Source organism: Hipposideros armiger, unplaced genomic scaffold (genome assembly GCF_001890085.2).
Source record: "Hipposideros armiger isolate ML-2016 unplaced genomic scaffold, ASM189008v1 scaffold_475, whole genome shotgun sequence".
NCBI classification, from domain to species: domain Eukaryota; kingdom Metazoa; phylum Chordata; class Mammalia; order Chiroptera; family Hipposideridae; genus Hipposideros; species Hipposideros armiger.
Window position 1 is genome coordinate 1,044,694 of NW_017731825.1, and position 27,123 is coordinate 1,071,816.

Sequence of the window (27,123 nt, forward strand, 5' to 3'; positions counted from 1 at the left end):
TTTAGAAGAAGGGACTAGAGAAAACTGAGAGGAAGTAATGTTTAAAGAGATAAAGGCTGAGCGTTTTGTAGAATTGAAGAAAGGTATGAACCCTTAGATGGATAAAGCAAACTATGTCTTAAGCAGTATGTAAATAAACCCCAGCTAAGCAAATCATGTTAAAATCACAAAAGTCAAGTACAAAAAGAAAAATATTTTCATGGCTTTGTTCTCTCTCCAAAGCATGCTTCGTTATAAGTATCAATTGCCTGAAACTACCTGTAGCCTTCTCCAAGTTTTGTAGCCTCTAGGTCTATCAGGGTAGAATTGAGGGTAGTGAAAGGATAAGAGTAGAAACGTTATGGCCTGCAGTGGTCCCTCCCTGCATGAGAAGGTTGCCCTTTCACCTACTTCTCCCAGCCTGTTCTTTTTATGACCTGTGGCCTGACCTGTTCACCAGGATCAGGGCCCTTGTCCTGTCTCAGTAATAAACAATCATACTCAACTTTAAGATGGAAGCTTCCCTACCGCATCCTCCAAGCCTTAGGACAAAGTAACCTAGAACTGATCAGTTTTTCTTAAACCTCTGGTACTTTGGTTTTTTTAGACATTTTATTGGGGAACAGTGTGTTTTTCCAGGACCCATCAGCTCCAAGTCAAGTAGTTGTCTTCAATCTAGTTGTAGAGGGCGCAGCTCCTTGGCCCATGTGGGAATCGAACTGGCAACCTTGGTGCTATGAACCTGAACTCTAACCACCTGAGCTAACCGGCCACCCCAACCTCTGGTACTTTGAATAGTAGCTCGTTTCTTGTGTGGTCCTTGATAGTGTCCCATAATCTAAGACAATGTTAATAAATATAGACATTTGTTGAATGACTAATATATACCAGACACCACACTTAGGTTCTTTACATACTTTGTTTCTAAACCTCACAATGACCCTGAAAAGTGGGTACTATACTATGTAATAGTTATAGTTATCAATTGCCGCATAACAAATGCTCCATAACTTAGGGGCTTAAAACAACAAACACCTATTATCTCATGGTCCCTGTGGGACAGGAATCCCAGAGTGGCTGAGCTGGTTGGCTCTGGCTCAGGGCCTCTCACAAGGCTATACTCAACTGAAGACTGACTGGGGCTGGAGGAGCCCCTTCTAGGCTCACTTTCATGGCTGTTGACCAGGGGCTTCCCTTCCTCCTCTGTGCACCTATCCATTAGGGCTTCTCATGACATGGCAGCTGGCTTTCTCCAGAGCAAGTGACGGGAGAAAGCAACCAAGATGGAAATCATAGTCTTTTATAATCTGACCTTGGAAGTGACATACCATCACTCCTGCCAGGTTCTACTGGCAGGGATGGTTCTACAGACCATCCCTGGTACGAAGTGGGAGGGGACTACAGAAAAGTGGGAATACCAACCAGGAGGCAGGGATCACGTGGGACCATCTTGGAGGCTGGCTACCACATAGACCTCTTGCACAAATGAGTAACCTTATTCTCCCAGGTACTAAGTATACATTAATTTAATCCTCCCAGTAACCGTAGGGAGTGGGGGGTTAATATTCTCCATTTTACAGTTGAGGAAAGGAAGGCAGGGAAGGTTGGGTAACTTGTCCACAAATCCGTGCTCTCAAACACTGCACTATACTGCTTTCTTTAAAACCCCATCCATCTGATCCCCGATTCCCCAGGCTCTTTGCTGAGGCGTCATACCCCTCCTGTGCCTACAAGACTGTTTGAGTTAGTTTCCTAGGCCTGTGTATTTCCCTAGCACGCTTGTGGAAAACCATGGGGGCTGGAGGGGAGGCACACAGCAGGGCGTTCAGCGGCCTCTGACTCTGCCGCCCCTCCCCCCATCCCCCAACGGCCGGACCCAGGTGCGGTGGACCAAGACTGCTGGCAGCGCATCAGACAAGTTCCAGGAGACATCGGTGTTCAACGAGACGCTGCGCATTGAGCGCATTGCGCGCACGCAGGGCGGCCGCTACTACTGCAAGGCTGAGAATGGTGTGGGTGTGCCCGCCATCAAGTCCATCCGCGTGGATGTGCAGTGTGAGTCGGGGCCCTCCCTGTCCTGCTCCGGGCCTCAGGCTGGGAAGGAGAAGTGGGGGTGGGGTGCGGTGGAGAAGAGGCACCTTCGTGGAGAAGAGACTTTCTCTGCTAGAGAGGGGCATCTCTGCTGTTCCCCCGATGTGTACTACCCCATACCCCTCACACATTTCCATCTGTAATCCCATATGCACCTTGCAACATCCCTGTAAAGTAGTCAGGGAAAGCAGTACAGTTTGCATTATACCCATTCCACAGATGAAGAAACTGAGGTACCAAGGACTCCTGACTTGCTCACAGCCATAGGTCTCTTCACTGTGGGCCAATACCCTTCCCACGGTACCTCATGCCTCTGTTTTTGTCTCAGGGAAGCTCTGAAACTTCCTTACCTGACAACATGCAGGACTAAGCACCCCTCAGTCCTGCCTACTGCTTGAATGGAAAGCCCCCAGTCCCTACCTGCCATCCATGGATATCCCTTAAGCCCAAGAGGCTGTCTCCCTGCTTGCCACCTGCCTCTGTGCCCATCCAGGCTGAACCAGGTACCCAGAAGCAGTGGGGCCAGGCCCAGTGGCCTGTCTGGTACCATCTTAACGAATCTAACTATTAAATATGCCCCATGCCTCCCAAGTGGGACCCAATAGAGTGGTGAGCAATGGAACCCCAGACCCTCTCTTCTGTACCCCATCAGTCACCCAGGAGCCTGCCAAACCCTGGGGCTGAGGGTCATTTCCCTAGTTATTGGTGCTAGAAGAGGCTGGCAGGCATGGCCTGGACTTCACCAATGCCCCACCTCTGCCCAAGGCCTTGGTAATGACTTTTATCCAAGCGGGCTGTGGAAAGAGGACAGAATGGTGGGATGTGGGAACATCCGTTGTAGAATGTTAGAATGTGGAATAGTAATGCCTTTGGTTCACAACCCTGGCTGCACATTAGAATCTCCAGAGGATCTTTTTTAAAAATAGTGGTGTCTGGGTGCCACTTCCAGAGATTCTGATGGAATTAATTCGGGGTTTGGCTCCGACATTGGGATTTTTTTTCTTAAACGTTTTTTATTATTATTGAGGATTAACCTACATCCAATAGAGTGAGCTAATCTTAAATGTACAGTTTAATGAATTCTTACATGTGTATATGCATGTGTAAACACCTTTCAGTTCAAGAGACTTTTCAGGACCCTAGAAAGCTCCCTTATGACCCCTCCCAGTCAATAATCTCCTTAGAGGCAATCACTCTTCCGATTCCTGACACCATTAAAGAGCATTGCCAGGCATCAATATTAAAAAAGAAAATCTCCATATGATTCTATTGGGCAAACAGGGCTGAGAACCACCAATCTAGTCCAATTTACCAGTGAGGAAACAGAAACAGGCAGAGAGGGGACTTAGGCAGGTCACACTACAAATTAATAGCTAGCCTGGAATTTGAACCAGGGTTTCCCAGTTTCCAGTCTGCAGTTGCTTCCTCCACCCCATGATGGGAGAGTGAAGATAGACAACCCCATGCAGGTTCCTGGAGAGGGACTGCTGAGAAGTCATTAAGTTCAGTCCCCTGACTCTTAAGGTTGGCCAGGCTTGCAGGGCTGGGAGAATACCTAGCTCCCTGGAAGCATCCCTGAGGGTGGCTCAGTTCTTCCTGCCAGGAGCCCAATTCCCCGCCTTGGGGCCACCCAGTCCTGACGCTCCTGGGGCTGTGCCCTTGCAGACCTGGATGAGCCCGTGCTGACGGTGCACCAGACAGTGAGTGATGTTCGAGGCAACTTCTACCAGGAGAAGACGGTGTTCCTGCGCTGCACTGTCAACTCCAACCCGCCTGCTCGCTTCATCTGGAAGAGGGGCTCTGACACCCTGTCCCACAGCCAGGACAATGGGGTGGACATCTACGAGCCCCTCTACACCCAGGTCAGGATGGGCAGTCGCTGGCCTGGTGTCCTTGGGATTTATCCTACAGTCTTCCTCCTGCACCCATCAAGGGGGTGGGGCATGGGGGCTGAGGCCTTGCCATCTGGAGTTCTTGGGGCTGCCCTGACTTCAGCAGCTCTGTTCTGATGTCAGAAGCATGCATGCTGATTGGGCTTCAGACACCCTGGGGCAGACGAAATCGGGACAGAAAGCTCAGGGAACGGTGATGGGGACAGGAGAGTCCCCAAGGCAACATGTTCTTTGGGAACAGTGCCAGTTAGGAAAAGCACCCCCTAGAGGCAGGCAAGTCATCCCTGCCCACTGCTGGCTGGCAGAGTATTGGGAACCCATGGGCAGGCACAGGCAGAGAGATGATCCCACTTCCCATAGACCCCCTACAGTCCCAGGAAATGGTGATGAAGCCATCCTACCAGAGAGGGCTTTCAGAAGTGGCTTTCCTAGGTGGCTGTCAGAGTGTCACTTGTGGCATGGCCTTTGGAGCCAGCTCCATGTGTGTATGGGCTGTAAGACAGAGCAGGGTTCCCTCCTTACCCCTCCATTTCCCAAAGTGAAGTCTGGTTCTGGCCAGGGCAACCTCAGACCCAGAGAAGCCCAGGGTGCGGAGAGTACAGCATCTACTGAGGCTTGGGCTCCCTGTGGACAAATGGTGTGGAGGTCGAGAAAGACAGGAGTTAGAATCGTTATTTGCTTTAGCCTCTGGTGCTGGGTAAATATGTGAGGGGCCCCTGGAGACCCAAGCAGACCCCTCACAGCAGCGGTCCACTGTTGCCCAGGGGGAGACCAAGGTCCTGAAGCTGAAGAACCTTCGGCCCCAGGACTACGCCAGCTACACCTGCCAGGTGTCTGTACGCAACGTGTGCGGCATCCCGGACAAGGCCATCACCTTCCGGCTCACCAACACCACGGGTACAGGCACTTTCCCGCCCATACCTTTGCCCGCCTGAGCTGACTCCCCCACCAGGAGACAGTGCCTCACTCCACACAGGACTCTAGGCACATCACCGCTAGTGCGTCCCCTCTTCCCCTCTGCCTGCGTCCTGCTTTCTGCCCTTTCGTCTCCCGCCAGGTCTTCCCCAACCTCATGGTTTCCCTAGCTCCCTGTATCCCTCACATCCAGCCCTGCCTCATGATACCCTAAGACCCCACCTCCTTGTCGTCTTAGCACCACCAGCCCTGAAGCTGTCTGTGAACGAAACTCTGGTGGTAAACCCTGGGGAGAATGTGACGGTGCAGTGTCTGCTGACAGGCGGTGATCCCCTACCCCAGCTGCAGTGGTCCCATGGGCCAGGCCCTCTTCCCCTGGGGGCTCTGGCCCAGGGTGGCACCCTCAGCATCCCTTCAGTGCAGGCCCGGGACTCTGGCTACTACAACTGCACAGCCACCAACAATGTGGGCAACCCCGCCAAGAAGACCGTCAACCTGCTGGTGCGATGTACGTGGCTCTGGAGGGGTGGGAGGCAAGTCAGAGGCAGACAGGGTCCCTGTCCTCCAGGAGCTGCCAATGAAAGGGGAGAGGGGCCTGTCTGCTTCCCCTGGGTAGGTCAGATATGCTGATGAGGCATGTTCCAGCCACTTTTATTTCCCTGCAATTCAGGCATCTGCCAGCAGATGGCAGGACTAAAATTTACATATGAGTAGTTTTATTTACAGCTTACAGTCTACATATCCAAATATAACCTCAACAATCCAAGAGGTAGGAAGGGCTGGTGTTGATTACCTGCATTTTTTTTTTGAGATTGGGAAACTGAGGTTATAAAAAGCTAGATGTGGACTACCAGTCTTCAAGAGAAATTTCCTGCCCTTTTTTTTTTTTTTTGTACCCTGGTTTCTACATGATTCACTGAGTTAAAGTAAAACTAGCACACATTCATTTCCATATAACATATGTAAATATTTATTAGAAAAGCATTTCAGTGAGTCTGAAGATAATTATTACATGTTAAAATGATACAAAACTTGGAGCACAATCTAAAGAATTATACTTTCCTTACTAAATCTCAGCCTCAGTAGTTAGCAGTAGTTGCTCAATATGATCTTGATTTTGCTATTCTGCTTCATGGAGAAAACTTTAAATTATGAAGCTTTAGGATGTTTGTTTGTTTGTTTACTTTTTTATTGTATATATTTTAAAGATTCAGGCTGTTTCCTGCTCTATAGATTCTGCCAAATTTGATTGAGAGTCTTTTGAAGAAATGGGCTCTTTTGTTGTTGTTGTTCATCTTTCACTGACTAGTCTCTCTCTGACTTTCCACACAGTAAGAAGCTAGCTCTCTATGACATTTTACTTAATCAGAGTGAGAAAGAAAGTAGCAAGTTTGTGGCTATCTTATGACTATTTTTTCCTTCAATGGTACTATACCATCAGAAGATTATTTTTCTCCACTAGTTTTCATTCGGCCTTTAAAACCTGGGTTGATGAGATCTCAATTTACACCAAATACTTACGGTCACTTCTTGGGGTGACATACAGCCTGCTTTGTCCAGCCCAATCCTGGTTTATGGCTGTTGTACCAGTGTCCTATCCAATTAGCACCCAGTATTAAGAGTTCTGTCTAACTCTTGGATTACATCCATCAATATTCAGATTTTTTAAAAAAGCAAGACCTTTTTCTTTCTAAACTCTATTTTTATGTAATTACATGTAAAATGATTGCACTGGGCTTTCATTATAAAAATTACACACATTTGTTGCAAAGAGTCAAATCGCACAAAAGGGTAAAATGTGCAAATTAAAATTTCCCCCCAATTCCCCTCAGTCCCGCTTTCTAGATAGAACCACTATTACATTCTGGTGCATCCTCCCCAAATTTGTATTTTGCAAGTTCAAGGTTTAAAACAAGAATAAAAATAAAGTAGTACAGCGGTTAAGAGTACAGGCTCTGAATTAAACTGCCTGCCCCTAGGTTCCCTCCTTTGTAAAACGGGGACACTGAAGTGCCTCTCTACAGATGGTGGGATGAGTTAAGTGAGTAAACCTGCGTAAAGTGCTTGGAACAGTGCCTCTCACATAGTGTCTGTTCAGGCAGCAGTGACTCTAATGATTACTAAACCCACTTTTCCGCAGCGAGCTTTTCTGAACTTTTAAAAATGCATCTGAGCAAGCAGAACAAGTTCCAAAAATACAGTAGTTACCAACCTACAGGAGGGCCACTTTGAGGGAAGGAGCTGGCTCTGAATGGGGGTGGGACATAGATCCTGGCTTTGAGCCAGCCCCAGCCCCCCTTCCCTCCCCATCCACCTATAGCCATGAAGAACGCCACATTCCAGATCACCCCAGATGTGATCAAAGAGAGCGAGAATATACAGCTGGGCCAGGATCTGAAGCTGTCGTGCCATGTGGATGCAGTGCCCCAGGAGAAGGTGACCTATCAGTGGTTCAAGAACAGCAAGCCGGCACGCATGTCCAAGAGGCTACTGGTGACTCGAAACGACCCTGAGTTGCCTGCCGTCACGAGCAGCCTCGAGCTCATTGACCTGCACTTCAGCGACTACGGCACCTACCTGTGTGTGGCTTCCTTCCCAGGGGCACCTGTGCCCGACCTGAGCGTCGAGGTCAACATCTCCTCTGAGACAGGTGGGCAGCTGAAGGGGCACTGGGGAGGTGTGAGAGAGCTGGTGAGGCCCCCAGAGGGGAGGTGGGACAACAGCTTGGGAAAGGGAAGCCAGAATGGAGAGAGTACTATTTTTTTATGCCGTACAGATTTATTAAGCACCTACTATATGCCAGGTGCTGTGCTAGGTGCTGGGGTAGAGTGGTGAGCAAGATACGCTCTGCCCCCATTGAACTAAGTAGGAAGGCAAACACTTTTCAGATAGTCTCACAAATTTATATCACTGCAAACTGTGATGCATGAGAGTCAGGAAAGAGTTTCCTAACATAAATCTGAGGGAGGAGCAGGATTTTATGAGGCAAAGGAGAGCAAGGGAGGGTGGAGAAGGAAGGCAGGCCAAGGAATCAGCATGTGAAAAAGCACTGAGGCAGGCAAGTGCAGTGGGCCTTTTGGAGAGCTGAAGGAAAGAGAATGCGGCTGGAAGATTGGAGTGAGATGAGAGCGGAGAGGTCAGCAGGGGCCAGGTTATCCAGGGGGTTCGGGTTTCTATTCTAGTAATAAATAACAATGGCTAACATTTATTGAGTATTTACTATGTGTTCTGATGATTTTATATTTCCCTCACCCGCCTTCATGATTTACCTTATGGGATAGATGGCTGATATTCAATTTTTAGAGATGAAGAAACGGGCTCAGAGAGTTTTAAAAAACTTACCGAAGGTAACACAGCAGTAAGCGGTCGAGCTGGGATTGGAACCCAGGCAGTCTGATACAGAGCCTGCACTCAGCCATCTCTGAAGGGTTGACACTTTGAGAATGACAGGAGTTTGGAGGGGCTGCCTTTAGAGAGGGTCTCTAGAACCTCATGCTAGTCCCCAGCACTTTGCACTGAGGAGCTGGCTGCCTTAAGCCCAGCCTCTTTAACTCCGTGGGCCTCAGTTTCTCTTCTGTGAGACATTGAACCAGATGGCCTCAGAGGCCCCTTCCATCCTGACATTCTGCTCAGGGAGAGGCCAGGTGAAACTAGACGGGGTCAGAAAAGGCTTCCAGAAGGAGACTGACCTGAGCTGGGCTTTAGGAGTGGGCCAGGCCTCCATAGATTCCACAAACCTATTTCGCTAATCGCTGTGTACCAGGCCCTGGGTGAGGAGCAGGGGACCCAGACAAACGCCACAGGCCCATCCTCAGAGCCCACTGTCTAACCTGGGAGACATCTGTTAGGATAAAGCAGGAATTGGAAGGGCAAGCCTTAGATAGGACATAGTTGCTAAAGGCAGGTTCCCCAGAGCCTGGGGAACATGACAGAAGGAGTACCAGGCTGCCAGGAGATGCCAGGGAAGGTTCTCAGAGGAGCCATTCTCCATGTGAGCATTTGCTAGGGGGGATGACAAGCCCAGGAGAGGAGGGACAGGGAGGCCACCAAGGTATATGAGACTTGGTGTGTCCAGGGATTATGTTCCTTACAAGTGGATCCCACAGCTGAGACACAGGATGGGAGAGGGAAGATGAGGTTGGCAGGTGGCAGAAGCCAGAGCACAAGGGCCTTGTTTGCAGAGCCGAGTCTGGGCTTTACCCTGAGGGCACTGCAGCCTCAGGGGTGGGAGGAGATAGCCCATTGGCCTGTGGGGACTACGCAGAAGGGTTGGGGGCTGGGATGTTTTAGAAATGGGGTAATCAACAGAGGCACGGAGCCATTTCCTCCATTTGGCTCATAAGCCTGATGCCTAGGGCATGGAAGTTTTTTAAGGGCCCGTGGACCAGGGGTCAGCAAACTTTTGAGATGAAAGAGCCAATCCTGTCCCTCACAACAATTTAAAAATTATTCTACAGCCATAAAACAAACGAAATCACCATTATGTAAATAATATCCTTTAAAAATTTTATAAATGAAACTGTGATAGTTTTATTTTCATTTTCAATTTTACTTCAGAGCCACATATACATACCCAAAGAGCCACCGTTTGCCGACCCCTGGTTTAGACCTAGAAAAATAAATTAATTGGCTTCAAAATACAGAGAAAACTGCAAAATTAAAGCCAATAAGTATATAAATGTTTGTAGAGTATAAATTATACTAACTAGGTAACTGGACTTCAGTATGCCTTGTAGAGTTATTTGCAATTTATATTTAATGTGGGACATTTTAATTTGTTTGATGTGATGTGAGATGGGACCCATAGAAACCTTGAAAAGACCCTCCACTTGGGCAATGTGTTGGGTTGGATTAGGTTTGGCTATGACTAACAGAAAACCCCTAAATAAAATTGGCTTAAACAAGCTAGCCATATATTTCTTCTTCAGTGCCTGCTGGAATAGCTGCTCTCCTCTACCAAGTCCTCAGGGCCCCAGATTCCATCTTGTCTTGCTGTTCCACTATCCTTAGCATGTGCCACCTCGTCCACGATGACATTTCCAGCTGCAGTCATCCACCTGCATTCCAGCCAGCAGGAAGGAGGGAAAGAGCTGCATGGCCTCTCCCCTTTAAAGACGCTGATATTCTGTCAAATCCCAAAGGCCAGAATTGAGTCACAGGGCTACAGCCAGCCATAAGTCAGGCTGGGAGATAGTCTTTATTCTGGCTGTGTGCTCTGCTAAAGCCCAGATATTTTATTACTTTGGATGAAGGGGTAAGGATGTTGGGGGTACAGACTAGCCACCTGTGATAACACTCCATAAAGAGAAGAGGGGGCCTTTAAGTACAGCAGGGCCAGCAGGCAGGAGAGAGGGGGTTGAGGGAGGAGATATTTAGCAGAACTGTTCAAAAGGTAGGCTCCCCAAAACGTTGAGGTAAGGGGAAAGAAGGAATAGGCCAGGACGACGTCCGCTCCCTTTCCGAGCTGGGAGAGCCTGAGGTAGAGACCAGGAGGTGGAAAGGATTTGGGGAGGTGAGCTCTGCTTGGAGATGCTGAGAGATCCGTGGGAGGTCTGGAGTGGGAAGGGGAGGCTCCAGAGCGGAGGCTAGGGGGTAGCTCTAACCCCGCTCCTACCGCCCCCTCCCCAGTGCCGCCCACCATCAGCGTGCCCAAGGGCAGGGCCGTGGTGACCGTGCGCGAGGGCTCGCCCGCCGAGCTGCAGTGCGAGGTGCGCGGCAAGCCGCGGCCGCCCGTGCTGTGGTCCCGCGTGGACAAGGAGGCTGCGCTGCTGCCCTCCGGGCTGCCCTTGGAGGAGACCCCGGATGGGAAGCTGCGGCTGGAGCGCGTGAGCCGCGACATGAGTGGGACCTACCGCTGCCAGACGGCTCGCTATAATGGCTTCAATGTGCGCCCCCGAGAAGCCCAGGTGCAGCTGAACGTGCAGTGTGAGTCCCACCTCCCCACTCGGACTACCTCGCAAGCTGTCCCTCCCTGCTCTCAGTCAAGCCTGGCCCTTCTTCACCCCTTCACCCACCCCAGTCCAACCAAACCTCTCCACCTAATGTTGATACCTCTAAACCCTCTTCTACACCTTGACATATTTTTTTACAAATTGGGAAACTGAATCACAGAGAGGTTAAGTAACTTGTGTAAATTCTCACAGCTAATTAGAGGAGGGGCCGGGATTTGAACCTACAGCCATCTAGCTCCAGGGATCAGGTTCTAAACCCCGACGTTCTGTTGCTTTTCATTACATGGGAGCTGAAGGGGCCATTTGAGGCATGAATAGAGCCCAGGCTAGGAAGCATGGCTGGAAGGAATGGCTGGGAAGGGGTAGGTATCTACAGGTCGGGGAGGTATGAGTGTGGCTATTGCATGAGTATGTTGCGAGCGTGTATCCCCCCTGAGAACTTTTCCAAAGGGCACGGGAGTAGGGCCAGCGCGTCGCCTCCCCCGTGGGGCGGCTCCTCAGAAACCCCTGAGCCCAGCTGACCGCCGCCCCCGCCCCCAGTCCCGCCGGAAGTGGAGCCCAGCTCCCAGGATGTGCGCCAGGCTCTGGGCAGGCCTGTGCTCCTGCGCTGTTCGCTCCTCCGTGGCAGCCCCCAGCGCATCGCCTCGGCCGTGTGGCGCTTCAAAGGGCAGCTGCTGTCTCCGCCGCCATCCGTCCCCGTCGCCGCCGAGGCCCCCGACCACTCCGAGCTGCGCCTCGACGCCGTCACCCGCGACAGCAGCGGCAGCTACGAGTGCAGCGTCTCCAACGACGTGGGCTCGGCAGCCTGCCTCTTCCAGGTCTCGGGTGAGAATCCAGTGGGTCCCGCCCCACCGAATCACGCCCACTTGGGCCCACGCTCCGCCCCAACTCTTGCCCTGCCCACACCCGGCCTGGGCCCCGCCCCCTTCCTTCCTACGCCAGGTTTAGGCCCCTGCCTGTCCAAGACCCGCCCATGCCACCTGGATCTAGCAATGACCTCCTCTTGCAGCCCCGCCCACTCCACTCTTGCCCACTCTAGGTCTAGGCCTTCCCGTTTCAAGGCCCACCTATACCTGTCCTAAGCCCCGCCCTTTGTAGCTCTGCCTTTTTCCTTGGACTTAGCCCCACTCCTTTCAAGCTCCTCCTTCACTACTCCCCCTCTAGCCCGCGGGCACCACGTCTGGGCCCTTCCCTTTAAAGGCCCATCCAAACAGCGCATAGGCTCCGCCTACTTGTGGTATAGGCTCCGCCTCTTCCAGCCTTATCCAATCCCAGCTCTCCGCTTCCATCTGTTTCCACATTTCCCCTTTAGCCCCGCCTACACCAGGTTTAGACCCGCCCACTCAAGCCCTACGCACCACCCCATCTCAGGCGTCTAGTTTCAAGCCCCTCCTCCCTCGTCTTTGGCTCCAGAGACTGGGGATGTGGAACCTCCCGTTTTCCAGACCGCTGGCCCAGTGTGAGGGGCCTGAGCTGTAGGTTAGGGGAGCGAAGACGCCCCTCAATAGCTTCTCTGGGACCTTGTGGGTGGTGCTGGGACAGCCAGTACATATTTTCTGAGCTGTCTGTCGCCTTAGAGTTTCAGGCCACTCGGTGCCCAGAAATCCCTCTCAGTCCTATCTCCTCATCAAGTCATTCCCGGGTGGACTGTTTGGGGCTGCAGACAGGAGTGTGTGGGTCAGAAAGGGATGGAGGTCGTGGTGAGGCGCTCAGGAAACAGAGAGGGGCTGATGGGGTTGCCGACCCCCCGTCTCTCCTCCTTCCATTGGTAAGAGTCTGTTACTTGTCAGAGCTGGTGGCACCTCCCTGAGAAGAATTCCAGGCATGCCTGTACCCATTCCACTGCACTCTCAGCTGTCCCAACAGCCCCGGACTGACTGGATGTCCTTTTAGCTCTTGTTTGGATCCCTTCACTCAACGGCAGGGGGCTAGCACCACAGGTCACCGGCCACCTCCCCAGCCCTGCCAGCCAGAGGCCCCTGTGACATTTCCCACCTCCTTCCCCTCTCCCCTGTTCTCCCATACTTTCCCTGTCTCCCCACCTTTTTGGCCTCGCGCTATCCTTCCCCTCTGTCTTCTCTTCCTTATACCTCAATTTCTTGACCCTTCTTCCTGTCTTCCCCAATCCTCTTTCCGTGTCTTCTCTAATATCCTTCTGTCTTCCCAAATTTCTCTTTGCTCTTTCTTTTCCTTGGACTTTCCGCTCCATTCTCACCAACACCACATCTTGGAATTCCTAATCTCCCTTTTCTCCATCCCCCATTGTCCCTCCTACCCCACCCTCATTTTCCGCAATCTCTCCCCCCATCTCCTCTCCTCACATTATTCCCTTCTCTTTGTCTTCCCCATCGTCCCTCTCTGTTTACTCCATCCTCTCTGTGTCCCTCTCCCACACCTCCTATCTCTGTGTCTCTCCCCATCTCCGCCCCCCTCGGCCCCATGCCCCCCTCCCTGCCCTCTCAGCCAAAGCCTACAGCCCGGAGTTTTACTTCGACACCCCCAACCCCACCCGCAGCCACAAGCTGTCCAAGAACTACTCCTACGTGCTGCAGTGGACCCAGAGGGAGCCGGATACTGTCGACCCTGTGCTCAACTACAGACTCAGTGTCCGCCAGGTGGGCCAAGGGAGACGGGGGTCTGGATGCCAGCTGACCGTGGAGGTGCTCATTGAGCCAGGGGAAGGGGTTGGAGATGGGGCTGGGACACACTGACCCTTATAGACAACTCTTCACTGCCATAGGGAAAGTGTCCTGGACACAGCAGCAGGAGCTGGGAGGTGCTAGGGACCTGTCCCCTCTGGACCCATGCTCTGGGCACAGCCCTGAGAATTGGGCAGGGTTAGCGGAGGTGGGGGGGCAGAGCCAGCTCTGCTCATGAAATGCAGAGTCTTCTTTTACCTCAGAAGCTAGCAGCAGAAACTTAAGGCATGAGCTTAAAGTCTCACCCGCAGGGCCTCTAGAATGCAAGGCCAGAACCACTATGCTGGTCTCCTGTCCTGTCTAATTCCATGTGGTTCTGCCCAGCCCCGGGGACAGTTTGATGGAAGGGAAGAGTGTGACTCTAGTGCAGACTGCTTAAGCTAAAATCTAGCTCCGTATGAACTTGGGAAAGCTATATCTGTTTGGCCTCAGCTTCCACATCTATAAAATGAGGGTAAAATTATAATATTCTACTTCATAGGATCATTATTTTTGGAGGATTAAATGAGCTGATAATTGCAAAGCATTTACAACAGTGCCTAGCACTCATAAAGTGTTCAATAGCTGTTGCTGTCACTTATTATTAAGACAGCCCAAGCATGGAAGGGGTGATTGCTCTATCCCACAGATGAGGAAACTGAGGGCCTGGCTTCCTAGTCCTTTGCTCTTCCTGCTCCTTGACGCTGACCCCCCGAGTCATACCAGGGCCAGGGCATGGCCTGCTGAGCATATGGGAACTCCCTTTATCTACAGTTGAATCAGCACAATGCCATGGTGAAGGCCATCCCAGTGCGGCGTGTGGAGAAGGGGCAGCTGCTGGAGTACATTCTGTCTGACCTCCGTGTGCCCCACAGCTATGAGGTCCGCCTCACGCCCTATACCACCTATGGGGCTGGTGACATGGCCTCCCGCGTCATCCACTACACAGAGCGTAGGTGGTGGTGGGTGGTGGTGGTGGTGGGAAGGAGGGCCCACCTTATACCCAGGGGATCTGCTCCACCTTCCCCACATGGTTGCTGAGCCTGGGGCTCCCCACTATTCAATGTCCTGCTCTGTCACTGCAGGCCAGTCCCCTCTGGCCCCCAGTCTTGGCTCTGGGGACCCTGTCCTCTGGTTCTAAGTTCAGGCACCCTCTGCACAGCTCCACTCGATTCTGACTTGGTTTTCCTGTTTGCTTTCTCAGCCATCAATTCTCCCAGTCTATCAGGTGAGATACCCCCACCCACTTCTCCTTCCCCTTAGGGACATAGAAACTCCTCTGTGGGAGGAAAGGGCCCCAAGAGATATCAGAGAGACAATGGGGTAGAAGCAAGCAGTTGGAAGGAGAAGCAGAAGGGAACAGGGCTAGGCTTGGAGATATTTGCACCCAGGATTTATTCTGGTGCTTAAAGGTAGGGGGCAGGGGAGGAGTTGGGGGACATCTCTAACTCAGAGCCTTTTGTCCCCACTCAGCATTACTCACTGCCCTCAAAAGAAAGGCCAGGTTAATCTATAGCCCCTGTTCCCTGGGGCAGGAGTCCTTATTTTGAGATCCATAGGTCCCCAAAGAATTTGTGTATAGAATTCAGGGGCTCCATGAACCTGGAACACTTACTTAACTTTTCCTAACTTCTAGCAGAAATGTAATATCTCCTTGACTGATGAATGCAGGCAACCACCCACAGTAGTATAATTAGTACTTGTGACTTTGTCTCAGAAATCTGATGTTTTCACATCACCTTAAAGATGTTGCAGCTATCTCTAAATGTCATTTACATTCATTATTATTTCAAAACTACAGCAGTTATTAGACCTAACACTAGATCTTGTGATTTAATTAGATAATAAAGAAGACCACTTATATAACAAATTTGTTTAAAAATATTTGACAACTCTATTTCGGTATCATTGATTTCCTCTGTAATCCTTTGTGTTTTATTTTATGCATCTAAAATCATTATTCTGAGATGGGGCCCTTGAACTTCACTAGATGCCAGAGGGTCTGTGGTGGCACAAAATGGTTAAGAAGGCCTGTTCTGGGAACAATTTAGTCAGGGGTCCTGTTGCCTAGTTTCTCAAGCCCTGGAACCCTGGGCCCACTACTGGGATTCTTAGGAGCTGCCTCAGGTGGCCAGGGAGGGCAAAGCTGGACCAGAGGGCCTGAGGAGCCTGACCCTCTTTGTCTTGTCCCCAACCTCCCACCCCAATGCAGACAACACCTGCCACTTTGAGGATGAGAAGATCTGTGGCTACACCCAGGACCTGACAGACAACTTTGACTGGACACGGCAGAATGCCCTCACCCAGAACCCCAAGCGTTCTCCCAACACCGGTCCCCCAACTGATATCAGCGGCACCCCTGAGGGTGAGGACATGGCCTGCTGCTAGGAATGGAGGACTACTTCAGGGTTCTGGCCTCAGGGAGCCTCAGTCTAATGGAGAGACACGGCCCCTTCCTCAGGGAGCCCCAACCTGAGGGGAAACACAGCCCTGCCTCAGGGAGCCCCAGTCTGAGGGGAGACACAGCCCTGCCCTCAGGAAGCTGTCTGAGGGGGAGGCATAGCTCTGTCCTAACAGAATCAGGATGGAAAAGAACTTCAGTAGAGCTAAGAATTGGTAAAGGCTGGCCTAGACTCCCACGCTGTGAGGCAGGGAGGATGGGCTGGGTTGGGGTGAGGCACCCGGGTTCAGACACCCGAGCCTGAGGCAGAGAAGGAAAGAAGGGTGGTGGTGGTGGTGGTGGTGGTGGGAAGTGGGGAAAGAGGCCTGGGTGGGGCGAGGAAGAGGCTGTTGGTGTATCTTCCCCCTCCCCCCATCCCCCACAGGCTACTACATGTTCATAGAAACATCAAGGCCCCGGGAGCTAGGGGACCGTGCACGGTTGGTGAGTCCCCTGTATAATGCCAGCGCCAAGTTCTACTGCGTCTCCTTCTTCTACCACATGTATGGGAAGCACATCGGTGAGTCAAGGAACCAGTAGTCTTCCCCAGTGTGCGTGGGGGCTGCGAGGGGCGAGGGTGTCCACAGGAGGCCTGGCTGAATCAGAGATCCTTTAGGGGGTGATGGGCAGAATCTGGACAAGGAAGGAGGCCCAGAGCCAGCGTGTGTGAGATGATCAGGCTTCCTGAGTCTACAAAATAAAAGGGCTCCCGCAGGATGAGATGAGAATCTTGGAGGGGATGGAGAAAACAGCTAAGAGGTTGCATGTATTGAGTGCATGCCAGGTGCTAGGTGACATCCTGGGTGCTCTGCCTTGGTGGTCTCATTAGCCCTCACAACCACCAGTTAAGGGAGGTGTTACCATGTACATCAGAGAGATTAAGCATTTGCCCAAGACCACACAGCAACCCAAGTCTGTCTGACTCCCTCGAACCCTAACCCAGGGTTGGAAGGGTGCTGCTTTGTGAGCAGTGAGAGGAAGTCCTGCTTCCTAAGTGTGGATGTGAACCTAAGGAATGCCCTTTGGAAAGAGATGGCACTGGTAGGCATGTCACATTAATAATGAACTCATCAGGGCAGTCATCACTTCCAGAGCGCCTACTCTGTGCCAGGCATCAGGTGCTGCAGTAAAAGGGATGGACAAGTTCCCCATCCTCTTGGCACCTTTAGTCAAGTTGGAAAGACAGACATTAAACAACTAATTGCACCAGATAGGATTTAGTGGCCACTGTGACACGTGTCCGCACCAGAAGGACAGGGGCCAAGACAGCTGGTACAGGGACCGACTCTGGGGGCCTGGTTATGGAAGACTCGGCTGAGGAATTGACTATGTTTTAAATGTTTATTCATGTGTTTACTTATTTACTTATTTATGGGAAAGTTGTATATTTTGCATGGGTCAAAAGGTACAAAAGGTGCATGATGACTGTCCCCTCCCACCCGGGTCCTCCTTCTACCTACAGCCCCTCCCCAGAGGCAATCAATGTACTAGATTTGGGGGAAATTTTCCTGAAATACTTTATGCATATAGGAGAAGTACACATATATTCTATACCCCCCCCACTCCTCCCTGCACCCCATTTACACACACTGTTCTGAGCCTTGTTTAACCCTGAACCGTCCTTCTTGGTGACCATGCCTTCTCAGGCTGCATAGTAGAAGAAACGACTAAGTAAGTGTAGACCTAAGTGTAGGCTCATTATGCAAAATCTCCCCAGCTCACATGACGGGTCAGGCTGAACTGATGAACTGGAATGGGTGGGATGGAAAGTTCTGAACGTGCACACGGACTAATTCGCCCACGGCTGGGTCTGGACCTTGTAAGAAGCTTCCTTTGGGTTAGGTGGGTTGAGTGACCAGGACTGCCCGCCCTGCCCAGCCCTCTTGTTCCCATGTGGTGTCGTCCCCCCCACCCCCACCCCCCCGGAGTAGCCAATGCAAACCAATCCTGCTTTGTCCCAGCCGTTCGCAGTTGTAACACTGAAAGTTTCACATCCCAGGCAGACAAAGACAGTCGGTCACTTTATCCCCAGCTCAGGAGGGGACTGGGGACCCCGCTGCCAAGAGGAGCGTGCTGGATCCAGTAGGGCCCTGAGAAATCAGACCTTGCGAGCTGGGATGCCGGGGTATCTGGGAGCAGTCTGGGCTCCCCAGCTTGCTCAGTGGTGGAACAAACCACTTGAAATGAAAGCTTCCTGGGGGCAGATTTCATTCTACCCGAGGAAGACCCTGTAAGCATCAGCTCTTCCCAGCAAAGCAGTGGGCTGTCCTGTCCCGGACAGGACTGCCCAGCAGGGACACTATGGAGGAGACCCCTGTCCAGGGCATGCTACTCCCTTGCTCTGTCCTCTTCCATCACCATCTTCTCCAGGCCTCCCGCACCTGATCCCAACCCTCCCTGCTCCTCTGACCTCATTCCCTGCTGCTCTCCCTACCCTAGAGGGCTTTGCTCATGATGTTCCCCTGGCCTGGAACATTCTTCCCCTCCCTCATTCAGGTCGCCTCAGAAAGGGCTCTGGTAGGCCCATCTGAAATACCTCTCCAGTCCCTGCGTTATTTTCTTTATCATGCGTACCACCAAAAGAGCCTAAGCTCCAGGAGGACAGAGGTCTTTGTCTTACTCACTAATGTAGCTCTAGTGCCTAGAACAGTGCCTGACACATAGTGCTGCTCAATCAGATGATTGAATGAATGAATAAATAAACGAACGATAGGGAGACCTGGGCTTGATGAACTCTGAGGTAACTTCTAACCCTGAGATTTTGTGAAAGTCCTGATGACAGTTGTGAAAAGCTCATTCGCCATTTAATTATTGACAACTGATAGCAATTTGACGCAAACTTTCCCTCAAGGAATCAAATAGGGAGGAGAAGATATGAATTCTGGTAACTGCCACACCCCTGAGTAGAGAGTGGGCTGGGCTTGGGGAGCTGCAGTTTAAGGACTCAGAGTTCCCAGGAAACGTAGAGGACTCCCAGCTCAAGCCTAGGAAGACTTCTTGGAGGAGGTGATGTTTCAGAGAGGCCTTGAAGCACAGGATGGATTTAGCCAGGGGGACGTGGTAAGGAAGGGCATCTCAAGCAGTGGGAACAGCCTAAGCAAAAGCCCAGAGGCTGGAAAGCTGGAGTATGTCCAGGCTCCAGTGTGCAGTTCCATGTGGCTTTGGAGGAGGTGAAGATAGAGAAGAATGCAGTGAGCAGACCCATCCTTAAGGGAGACTGAAGGCCTTGGGCCCTGGCTGACCCCTCTGAGAGGTTGTCAGGAAGCCCCTGAGCAGGGGAGCTTATCGGGTGCTCAGGGAAGGGGGCAGAGATTCAATTTTTGTTTGAGCAATGAAAAAGGGTTTGCCCATTAGGGTCCTTGGGAAAGGGTGGTACAGGAGGAAGAAAAGGTATGGGGATTGAGGCTGGACCCCAGGGGGACAGGAACAGGGGCAGATCTCCAAGAGAGGAAGAGAGAGCAGTCCCTTTGGGGCTGGTGGGGAACCGGGAAGGCACTGGGTCTTGGGCCCTGCTGAAGCCAGTGTGTCACCTCCTGGCCCACTGGATGCTGGTTGCAGCCTTCTCACAGCCCCAACTTCTGGTGAGGGTCCTCCACCCCGGCCTGGGTCTGCTGTCGGGGAGGGGTTATTTCTTGCTGTCCTGGTCCCTCTTCTCCCCTCTCTCCCACCCTACCTGGCAGCTCTGGGCACCAGCTGTCCCCAGTCCTCATGTTTCACCTGGTCTTCTTGGTCCAAGCCAACTCCTTTGATCTCAGGCAGGCAGCATTTGGTGGCTCTCCCCCATAGGGGGTCTGTCTGTATGGCGTCACAGATGGTGTGGCTTTGTCTGTGGGCAGCGCCATGGAAATGCCAGCTACCAGGTGCCACCTAGGTTGATTCCTCTTCCCTCTGAGTCAGGTGTGTCATGTCACTGGGGGCTCGAGATGAGCTGGAAGAGCCAGGGAGGGGGCGTGACATTGCCTGGATGCTCTTAGCCAAGCCATGACCCCCTCCCTCTCCTCCAGTGCCCCTCATCACCTCCAGAACCCCGGGCCCGTGGCTGTGGGCAGATGGGCTCAGCACCCACAGACTAATGCCTCCAAAATTTCCCTTGCACTATTTTTACCCTGGTTATGTCACACTTATACTAATATCTTTCTTTAAATCAACTCATTCTTTTTTTCTTAGCTTTGTCCTAAGCATTAATATTAGTTAAATCGTGGGTTTGAAGGACTAGCTTTATTCATCTCTTAAAACACACGTATAAGTATTAAAAATTTTTTGTCCATTTCTGTACCTCCAGAAATTACCTCATATATATCCTGTACTGCCAGGGGTGTGCATTGCAAGTTTTGGAATCCTCCTGTGTGCTCAGACATAAGCCCCATCACCCCAGGACAACGCCCCTTTCTAGAGGGGAGAGGGCAGTGTGTGTGTGTGTGTGTGTGTGTGTGTGTGTGTGTGTGTGTGTGTGTGTGTGTNTGTGTGTGTGTGTGTGTGTGTGTGTGTGTGTGTGTGTGTGTGTGTGTTTTCTGGGGTGGGAGATTAGCTGATCAGGAAGGGAGGGAAGAAATTAAGGAAAATTTGCAAATTGTCCTGATGAACTGAAGTCCTGCTGCTGTCTCTGTGTTTCCCATGTCACCCCCCAACCCCCCACTCCCACCCCAGGATAATGGGACTTTGAACCAGCCTGTGATGGGGAGAAAGTCCCATGCAACAGGGACAGTGCTGTGGGCAGTGGTGAGAGGAGGGCCTAGTGAGTCGGGAAGGGTCAGGGCGTCCTTCTACAGACCTCACTGCCCCTCTCTCGTCACACCCACCGCAGGCTCCCTCAACCTCCTGGTGCGGTCCCGGAACAAGGGGGCCCTGGACACGCACGCCTGGTCCCTCAGTGGCAATAAGGGCAATGTGTGGCAGCAGGCCCATGTGCCCATCAACCCCAGCGGGCCTTTCCAGGTGAGTCTGCCAGGCCCAGAGGCTCCTCACAGGCTCTCCCAGCCCTTGGGCTGTTGCTCTGGCCAGGAAGCACTTCAGAAGGCTCCGTGCTTGTTCCTGGGAGCCCAGAGGAAAGCAGGCAGGGGGTGGGGGTGGGGATGGGGGGCTCCCAGGTATGCCAAGCCGAAGGGTGAAGGTCTGTCCAGCAGAACTGCCCTGATCCCTGCTTCTTCTCTCTGATCCCACGCCAGATTATTTTTGAGGGGGTTCGAGGCTCGGGCTACTTGGGGGATATCGCCATAGATGATGTCACACTGAAGAAGGGAGAATGTCCTCGGAAGCAGATGGATCCTAATAAAGGTGAAGACGAGAAGTGGGGGCAAATCTGTGGAGGGTTGTCTGGGTGGGCACCTGTGTCTGGGGAAGGACAGTGTTTGGGGGTTCAGGATGCTGGCTGATGGGCTGCAAGCTGGTGATTGTGTGAAGACTTGGGCCCCAGCTTGGCTCGGGCTCTGGGGCTTATGTAGGGACAGTGGGAAGACCAGATGCTGCTTCCATGAGCTTGCTGAGCTACTGACTTACCAGGGTGCCTCCTGTATCTGTGTCTGGGTACTCCTCTGTGTGGGGGTCCAGATGTGACATGTGCCCCCCCACCTGGGAACCAGGTGTTTGCAATAATAACAGCTAGAGTTTACTGAGTGGTTACTGTGTACCAGGCAAGATGCAAAAATCTGCATATGCATGAGCTCATTTAGCCCTCACAGCACTGCCCTGGGATAGCTCTTACTTTCAGACTCATCTTACAGATGAGGAAACTGAGGCCTGCTGAGGTCAAATGAATTGCTTCGTGTCTTAGTGAGCCACAGAGCCAGGATTCAGACCCTGGCAGGCTGAGTTAACTCCCACACCACACCACCTCACACCTGTGCTGAGTGTGTCCGTGTGCATAGAGGGCAGTGCCCACCTTCAGGTCCCCAGAGAGAGGGCCAGAGTAACGGGCCCTCCCACAGCCTGGTGCCTGCCTGCCACTCCCTGGCCCCGCCCAGCTGACCGGAGCCCTGGCCTGTCTCCCCTCTCTCTCCCATCGCAGTGGTGGTGATGCCCGGCAGTGGAGCCCGCCGCCAGCCCTGCCCGCAGCTCTGGGGGCCCGTGGCCATCTTTCTCTTGGCGTTGCAGAGATGATGAGAGCTACGTGGACCCCCACCCCGCCCCCGGCACACCAAAGTGTCTGCATCGTACCAAAGACTGACCCCCGCTAGCCGGGGTGCCCGGGGCAGGGCCAGCCCACCAGGGAGGGGGCCTGCGTTGGCTGCGAGGATGAGCAGTGAACAAGGACAGAGGCCTGGCACTGAGGCCCTGCAGACGGTCGTTCAACACATGCACACACTCACACACCCACACTCACACACACACAGAGATCTATTAAAGCACAAGTTTCTATCTGACCTGCCAGCACCTTCTTTACTGCAGAGACGGGACTCACCGGAATGGTGTCTGCCTCCCCAGGAACCTTGCTGCCACGTAGGCCTTGTCCTGGCTGCACCTGTGGTGTGTTTCTGCCCTTCCCCCACCCCTAATTTTAAGGCTGAGCTCCCGCCAGGTGGCTTTACCAGAAGGGAAACAGAAACGGGGGCCCTGCTCTTGGCTGGACTCTGGGACTCCCTGGGATGGGGAGCCATCAGAGGGGGCCAGGCGGGACTTTGTGAGCAACTCTGTTCCCAGGACAAGGGCCGAAAGGTGGAGACCCCAGGCCACCCAGATCCCCTGACCTGTACCTGGGATGTCGTATTCCCCCCTCACTGTGCCCCCTTTGAAGGGACCCAGCACCGGGTCTTGAGCCCTGAAGATTGACACCTTCCCCTTCCACCCCCAGCTCCCCTCCTGAAGCAGCTGGCTTCCTGAGAATACAGTCCCCACCCTAATCCACTGGCCTAACCTCAGCCCCCAGCTGCCTCTCTGAGGAGCCAAGGGAGTGAGTGGTGGCCAGGCCATTTTTTTGGAGCGAGGCTTGACTTGAAAGGGGCAGAGAAGTCGTGCTTTCACAATTTGGGGTTCCCATATAGAACACTGAACTTGAGAGTAGAATGGAACTTCCATTTCTTATGTACTTTGCATGAGGGGTACCCTGGATGGGACGGTGTGTGTAGGGAGGCTGCCCCTGCCCTCTCCACTGCGAAGCACCTTCTAGTTGGCTGTTCCCTTCCCACCCAGGGTCAGTGAAGGAGGAGGCGTTTGCAGAGCTGGGGTGAGGGGTGGGGCAGTCGCTGGTCCCCCTGTTCCTTGGGAGCTGAGACCATGCCCCCAGCTTTGAAAGGGTTCCCTGTCCTTGGGTTCGGGGTCAGGAGCCTGAGTTGGGCACGATGGGATCTAGACCTCTCAGCATCACCCCTGAACCCCCACCCAGCCGTCCATGGGAGAGAGGAGGCCCTTTTCAGAATGAGTCTTCTTGCATGTGTGCAAGAGGCTGCATGTCTGTGTGTGTATGTGTGCATATGTGTGGACACATTTGTGTCTATGTAGCACTGTGGGTACATCTCTGGGCAGGAGTGTGTGCAACTATGACCATGCGTGTGCAATGATACATATCTGTGAGGCTGGGTCTGCACCCTGTCCCTGTGAGTGCCTGTGTGTATGCACGTCCGTCTTCATGAGTGACAGGAATGCTTGTGGAGTGCTGGCCAAATACGCCACCTCCAGCCCTATTCTGTAGTCTCAAGCTGCCTTGCCACCACCTGAATTTCTACCTTTCATCCTCTATGGATGACAAAGAGCTTATAGATGACCCTATTGGAATGCAACAACCTTTGGAAAGGAGAGTCACTGGGCTTCTCCTGGCGCATTCGGTGGGGACAGCTGCAGAGACGAGACAGCACTGCCATGCCAGGAGGCAGGCAGGGAACCAAGGCAAACGCTGCCCATCTCACCGCTCTGCCAGGCCTGAGTTACCATCATCACCAACAGCTGGTGGGTGTCCGGGCCAAAGCTGGAGCAGGGCCTCCTCATACCCAACCAACCTGGCTGCCTTCCTGGCCCAGCCAAGGCCACTGCACGAAATGAGTGGCTACAGGCTCCCAGAACACACTTCCATCGCGCCTGCTGGGTATTGTTCCTTAATTGCCCCATCTGTGCAGGGTCTGTTGTCCCAACTAGACTGTGAGCTCCTCCTCAGCCTCCCAACCCTCTCCCCACCCCATCCCAACCTCATGCCTGGCACAAGTGGGCCTGTTCTGGAATTCATTCAGCAGGCTTTGCCCAGCTCTGGCTGCAGGATAGAACCACCAGAGCGTCTTTCAGAAAGCTGATGCTTGGGTCCCACCCCAGAGGTTCTGACTTAATTGGACTGGCATGCGGCCTGGCATCAGAAATGTTTAAAAGCTCCTGAGGAGAACCCAAGAGTGGGAACCACTGGCATATCACCTGCCAGGTGCTTCCTCTGTGGCCTCTCTGGGGTGGGGCTGGAGCCCCAGAGATGAATAGCCCCAAGCGCTTCCTCCTTGGGCTCCGTGGCACCCTAGGTCTACTCCTCTCAGGTGGCTTTGAATACACCTGTCCTCTGTGTTGGCTGCTCCAATATGGGGACCCCTGTTCACCTCCATATCCATAGAGTCTAGTGCAGAAAAGGTGTTTGGCATATGTCAGCTGAGCTGAACCACACATGTACGGCCCCTGAGTTTCTGGTCTGGAGAGAGGGGACCTGGTGACATGGACAGAGAATGCAAAGCGAGGGAGTGACAGGGAGCACGGCTGGAAGGAGGTTGCAATGGGGCAGGGGCAACCCTGACTTGAGGGTGGCTAGACCTGAGCTCACAAAGCATGCCTGAGGGAGACGCTGAGGTCCCTGGTCCTCGTGTGTGGAGGGTGAGGCTGGTACGTGTGTGTCTGCGTGCTGGCAGGACTACAGGGGATGTCGGTGTCTGTGTGCTAGCACTAACAGTGTGTGGTGTGAGTGCCTAGGGTGTGCCAGTCTGTGTGTGTGTGTGCAGAAATGAGTGTCTTTGTGTGTCCCTGGGTAACACGTGTGTGTGTGTGTGTGTGTGTGTGTCTGTGTCTGTGTCTGTGTCTGTGTATGCCGGTGAGTCAGCACCTCTGTATCAATGTCACCTGTGCTGTGTGTGTCTTGTGCACCAGTGGCTGTCAACATCTGTGTGTTGGTAGATGGCCCATGAATACCCCCAGCCCAGGGGAGACCAGGCTGGCTGGATCCAGTGCGTCTCCCCAGTGGCAGTCTCAGCTCTGGGTCATGGGGGCTGAGGCGTTTTGTGGCCTTAAAACTGAGAGTCCAGGGCCAGCTCTCAGGGTGTTAGGGTCCCTCCACCCCACCACCTCCAAGCTGGTGTCTGGAGGAGAGAGGACCTCCTGGGGCCAGGTGCCGTACAGGTGGGAAGAGGGGGCGTCTCAGCGTGGCTGCCCTGTCGCTGGGACCACAAGACAGCCACCTGGGGTGCCAAACTAAGCCTGCAAACCAAGTCCTCTCCTCCTGGGACCCTCCTCCCACCTTTGTCCTCTCTGGGACAGCCCTGACACCTCTTTCCCGTTCATCCTCCTTCCTCCCTGTGCTCTGTGAAAGCCCCTGGTTCAGGCTGTCAGTGCCAGGCTGGGCCTCAGAGGTCCATACTCCTCGTGGTGCAGTTGAGGAGGGTGAAGCCCAGTGTGGGGAAGGGACTGCAGGTCACATAGCTAGTTAGGGTGGAGCCAGCCTTGGAATCCAGATACTGAGGCCCTGGGGGTGTCACACTGCTGGCCACCGCCCCTGGGGTGGCTTGCCAGGTAATAGTGGGGAGCTTGGTCAAACTGCCCTGTCTCCAGCTGCTGGTACGAATGTTACAGATGTTTCTGGGCCCTGCATTGGGAGACATAATGCTGACCCCTGTCCCAGGTCACAGCCCCTCCCACCCCAGGTCAGGCCTAGGTGCCACATGGAGGCCGCCTCCCTCTGCCCACACTGGCTGTAGCTGCTGCCCCTCTCCCAGGCTCTCAGAGAGAAGGGACTCAGTACCCCTTCCCCTCCCCTCAGTCGTCACACAAGTCTGGGCTGGGAATGAAGGTCAGTGTGTCCTGGTGTCCTCATCCTGTTGACTTCCCCTAAGGACCAGGAGGACCTGGGGGAACAGGGACAAATCCTGGTATTTTCTTCTCTCTGGACAGCTCAAGAGGGTTGGGGGGTATTTCCAGGTCTGTCCCCAAGAATAGGGTGGGAGAACCTTCTTTGGGGAGTCCCTGTAGGGCCACTAGCTGAGGTTCTGGGTTCAGGGGAACCCTCCCTGCTTTCAACCCTCTCTAAGTCAGTGCTATGCTTGTGTCTGAGTGTGTGTGTGTGTGTGTGTGTGTGTGTGTGTGTGTGTGCGCGCGCGCGCGTGCGCACACGCGTACGCGAGTGCATGTATGTTTGTGATGGTGTGTGTGCTGGGGCAGAAGGAACACTCTTTCATGGGTATCCCTTGACCCTTAGAGCTGGAAGAGACCTTAGAGACCATCTAATCCAGTACCCACACTGTACAGGTGAGAAAGCTGAGGCCCAGAGAGGTGGCACATGCCCACCACCACCCCCTCTCCCTCGTGTCACCTGCATTCATTTCCCAGGAGCCCTACGAGGAATGCCCTCCCTCCTGGCATTCCCCCCCCCACACACACACACACCCAGCTGCTCACATAATCACTATCTTAGCCCAATTCTGGCCCCTCCACCCCACTGGTCCCCAGCATCCTTCCTGCCCCAGGGTGGCCAGCTCACCAAGGCCTTTATCCCCATCCCAGGAGAAAGGGCAGGGGAGCCAGGGGACTGCTCCAGCCCTGAGGCCTCATGAACTTGGGAGAGAAGGCCCCTGCCCATGCCTGGCCCACCCACCACCAAGGTCAAAGCACAACAGGAGACCCTCACTAACGGGTGAAAGGTACTGGGGTTGTTTTAGTCACACGGCCCCGTCCTCACCCCTTTGCCTTGCTGTCTGTCTCCACCTCAGCCTCTTCCTCCCTCGTCTCTCTTTCACCCCCAAGCCCCCCCAGATGTAACCTCTAGTTGCGGACGCGGTTGTTTCAATAAAGCTGCAGTGTTCTAGCGCTCCGGGTCAGGCTGTGTGTGTCGATGGCACGTGGGCAGGTCAGGAGGGGACGTGGGGGAGAGGCTGGGAGTTCCTCTCAGGCCCCTGGGGGAATCCTTTCTTGTCTTTGGCACCAGCTATCATGGATCCTTTTCTGCCGCCCAGACAGTGAGGACTTGCGCCCTGGCCTCCAGCCCAGTGAACTTGGATGTCCTCAATTCATTT

General features: G+C 53.2%; 1 protein-coding gene across 2 annotated transcripts in view; it reads left to right on the top strand.

Annotated features, from left to right (window-relative positions):
- MDGA1 (MAM domain containing glycosylphosphatidylinositol anchor 1) overlaps positions 1 to 26,915 on the top strand; it is a 62,406-nt gene extending 35,491 nt beyond the window's left edge. The window contains exons 3-17 of one of the 2 annotated variants that reach the window (XM_019666572.1): positions 1,860 to 2,034; positions 3,736 to 3,932; positions 4,727 to 4,859; positions 5,116 to 5,385; positions 7,198 to 7,527; positions 10,506 to 10,802; positions 11,369 to 11,653; positions 13,292 to 13,443; positions 14,281 to 14,458; positions 14,711 to 14,734; positions 15,719 to 15,871; positions 16,332 to 16,466; positions 20,751 to 20,881; positions 21,112 to 21,220; positions 21,951 to 26,915. In XM_019666572.1, coding sequence (XP_019522117.1) covers positions 1,860 to 2,034; positions 3,736 to 3,932; positions 4,727 to 4,859; positions 5,116 to 5,385; positions 7,198 to 7,527; positions 10,506 to 10,802; positions 11,369 to 11,653; positions 13,292 to 13,443; positions 14,281 to 14,458; positions 14,711 to 14,734; positions 15,719 to 15,871; positions 16,332 to 16,466; positions 20,751 to 20,881; positions 21,112 to 21,220; positions 21,951 to 22,042 — 2,661 coding nt within the window. In that variant the 3' untranslated portion in view covers positions 22,043 to 26,915. The remainder of the gene's footprint in view (positions 1 to 1,859; positions 2,035 to 3,735; positions 3,933 to 4,726; positions 4,860 to 5,115; positions 5,386 to 7,197; positions 7,528 to 10,505; positions 10,803 to 11,368; positions 11,654 to 13,291; positions 13,444 to 14,280; positions 14,459 to 14,710; positions 14,735 to 15,718; positions 15,872 to 16,331; positions 16,467 to 20,750; positions 20,882 to 21,111; positions 21,221 to 21,950) is intronic. The other variant, XM_019666573.1, reaches the window with a different exon arrangement.
- The last annotated feature ends 208 nt before the right edge of the window (positions 26,916 to 27,123 follow it).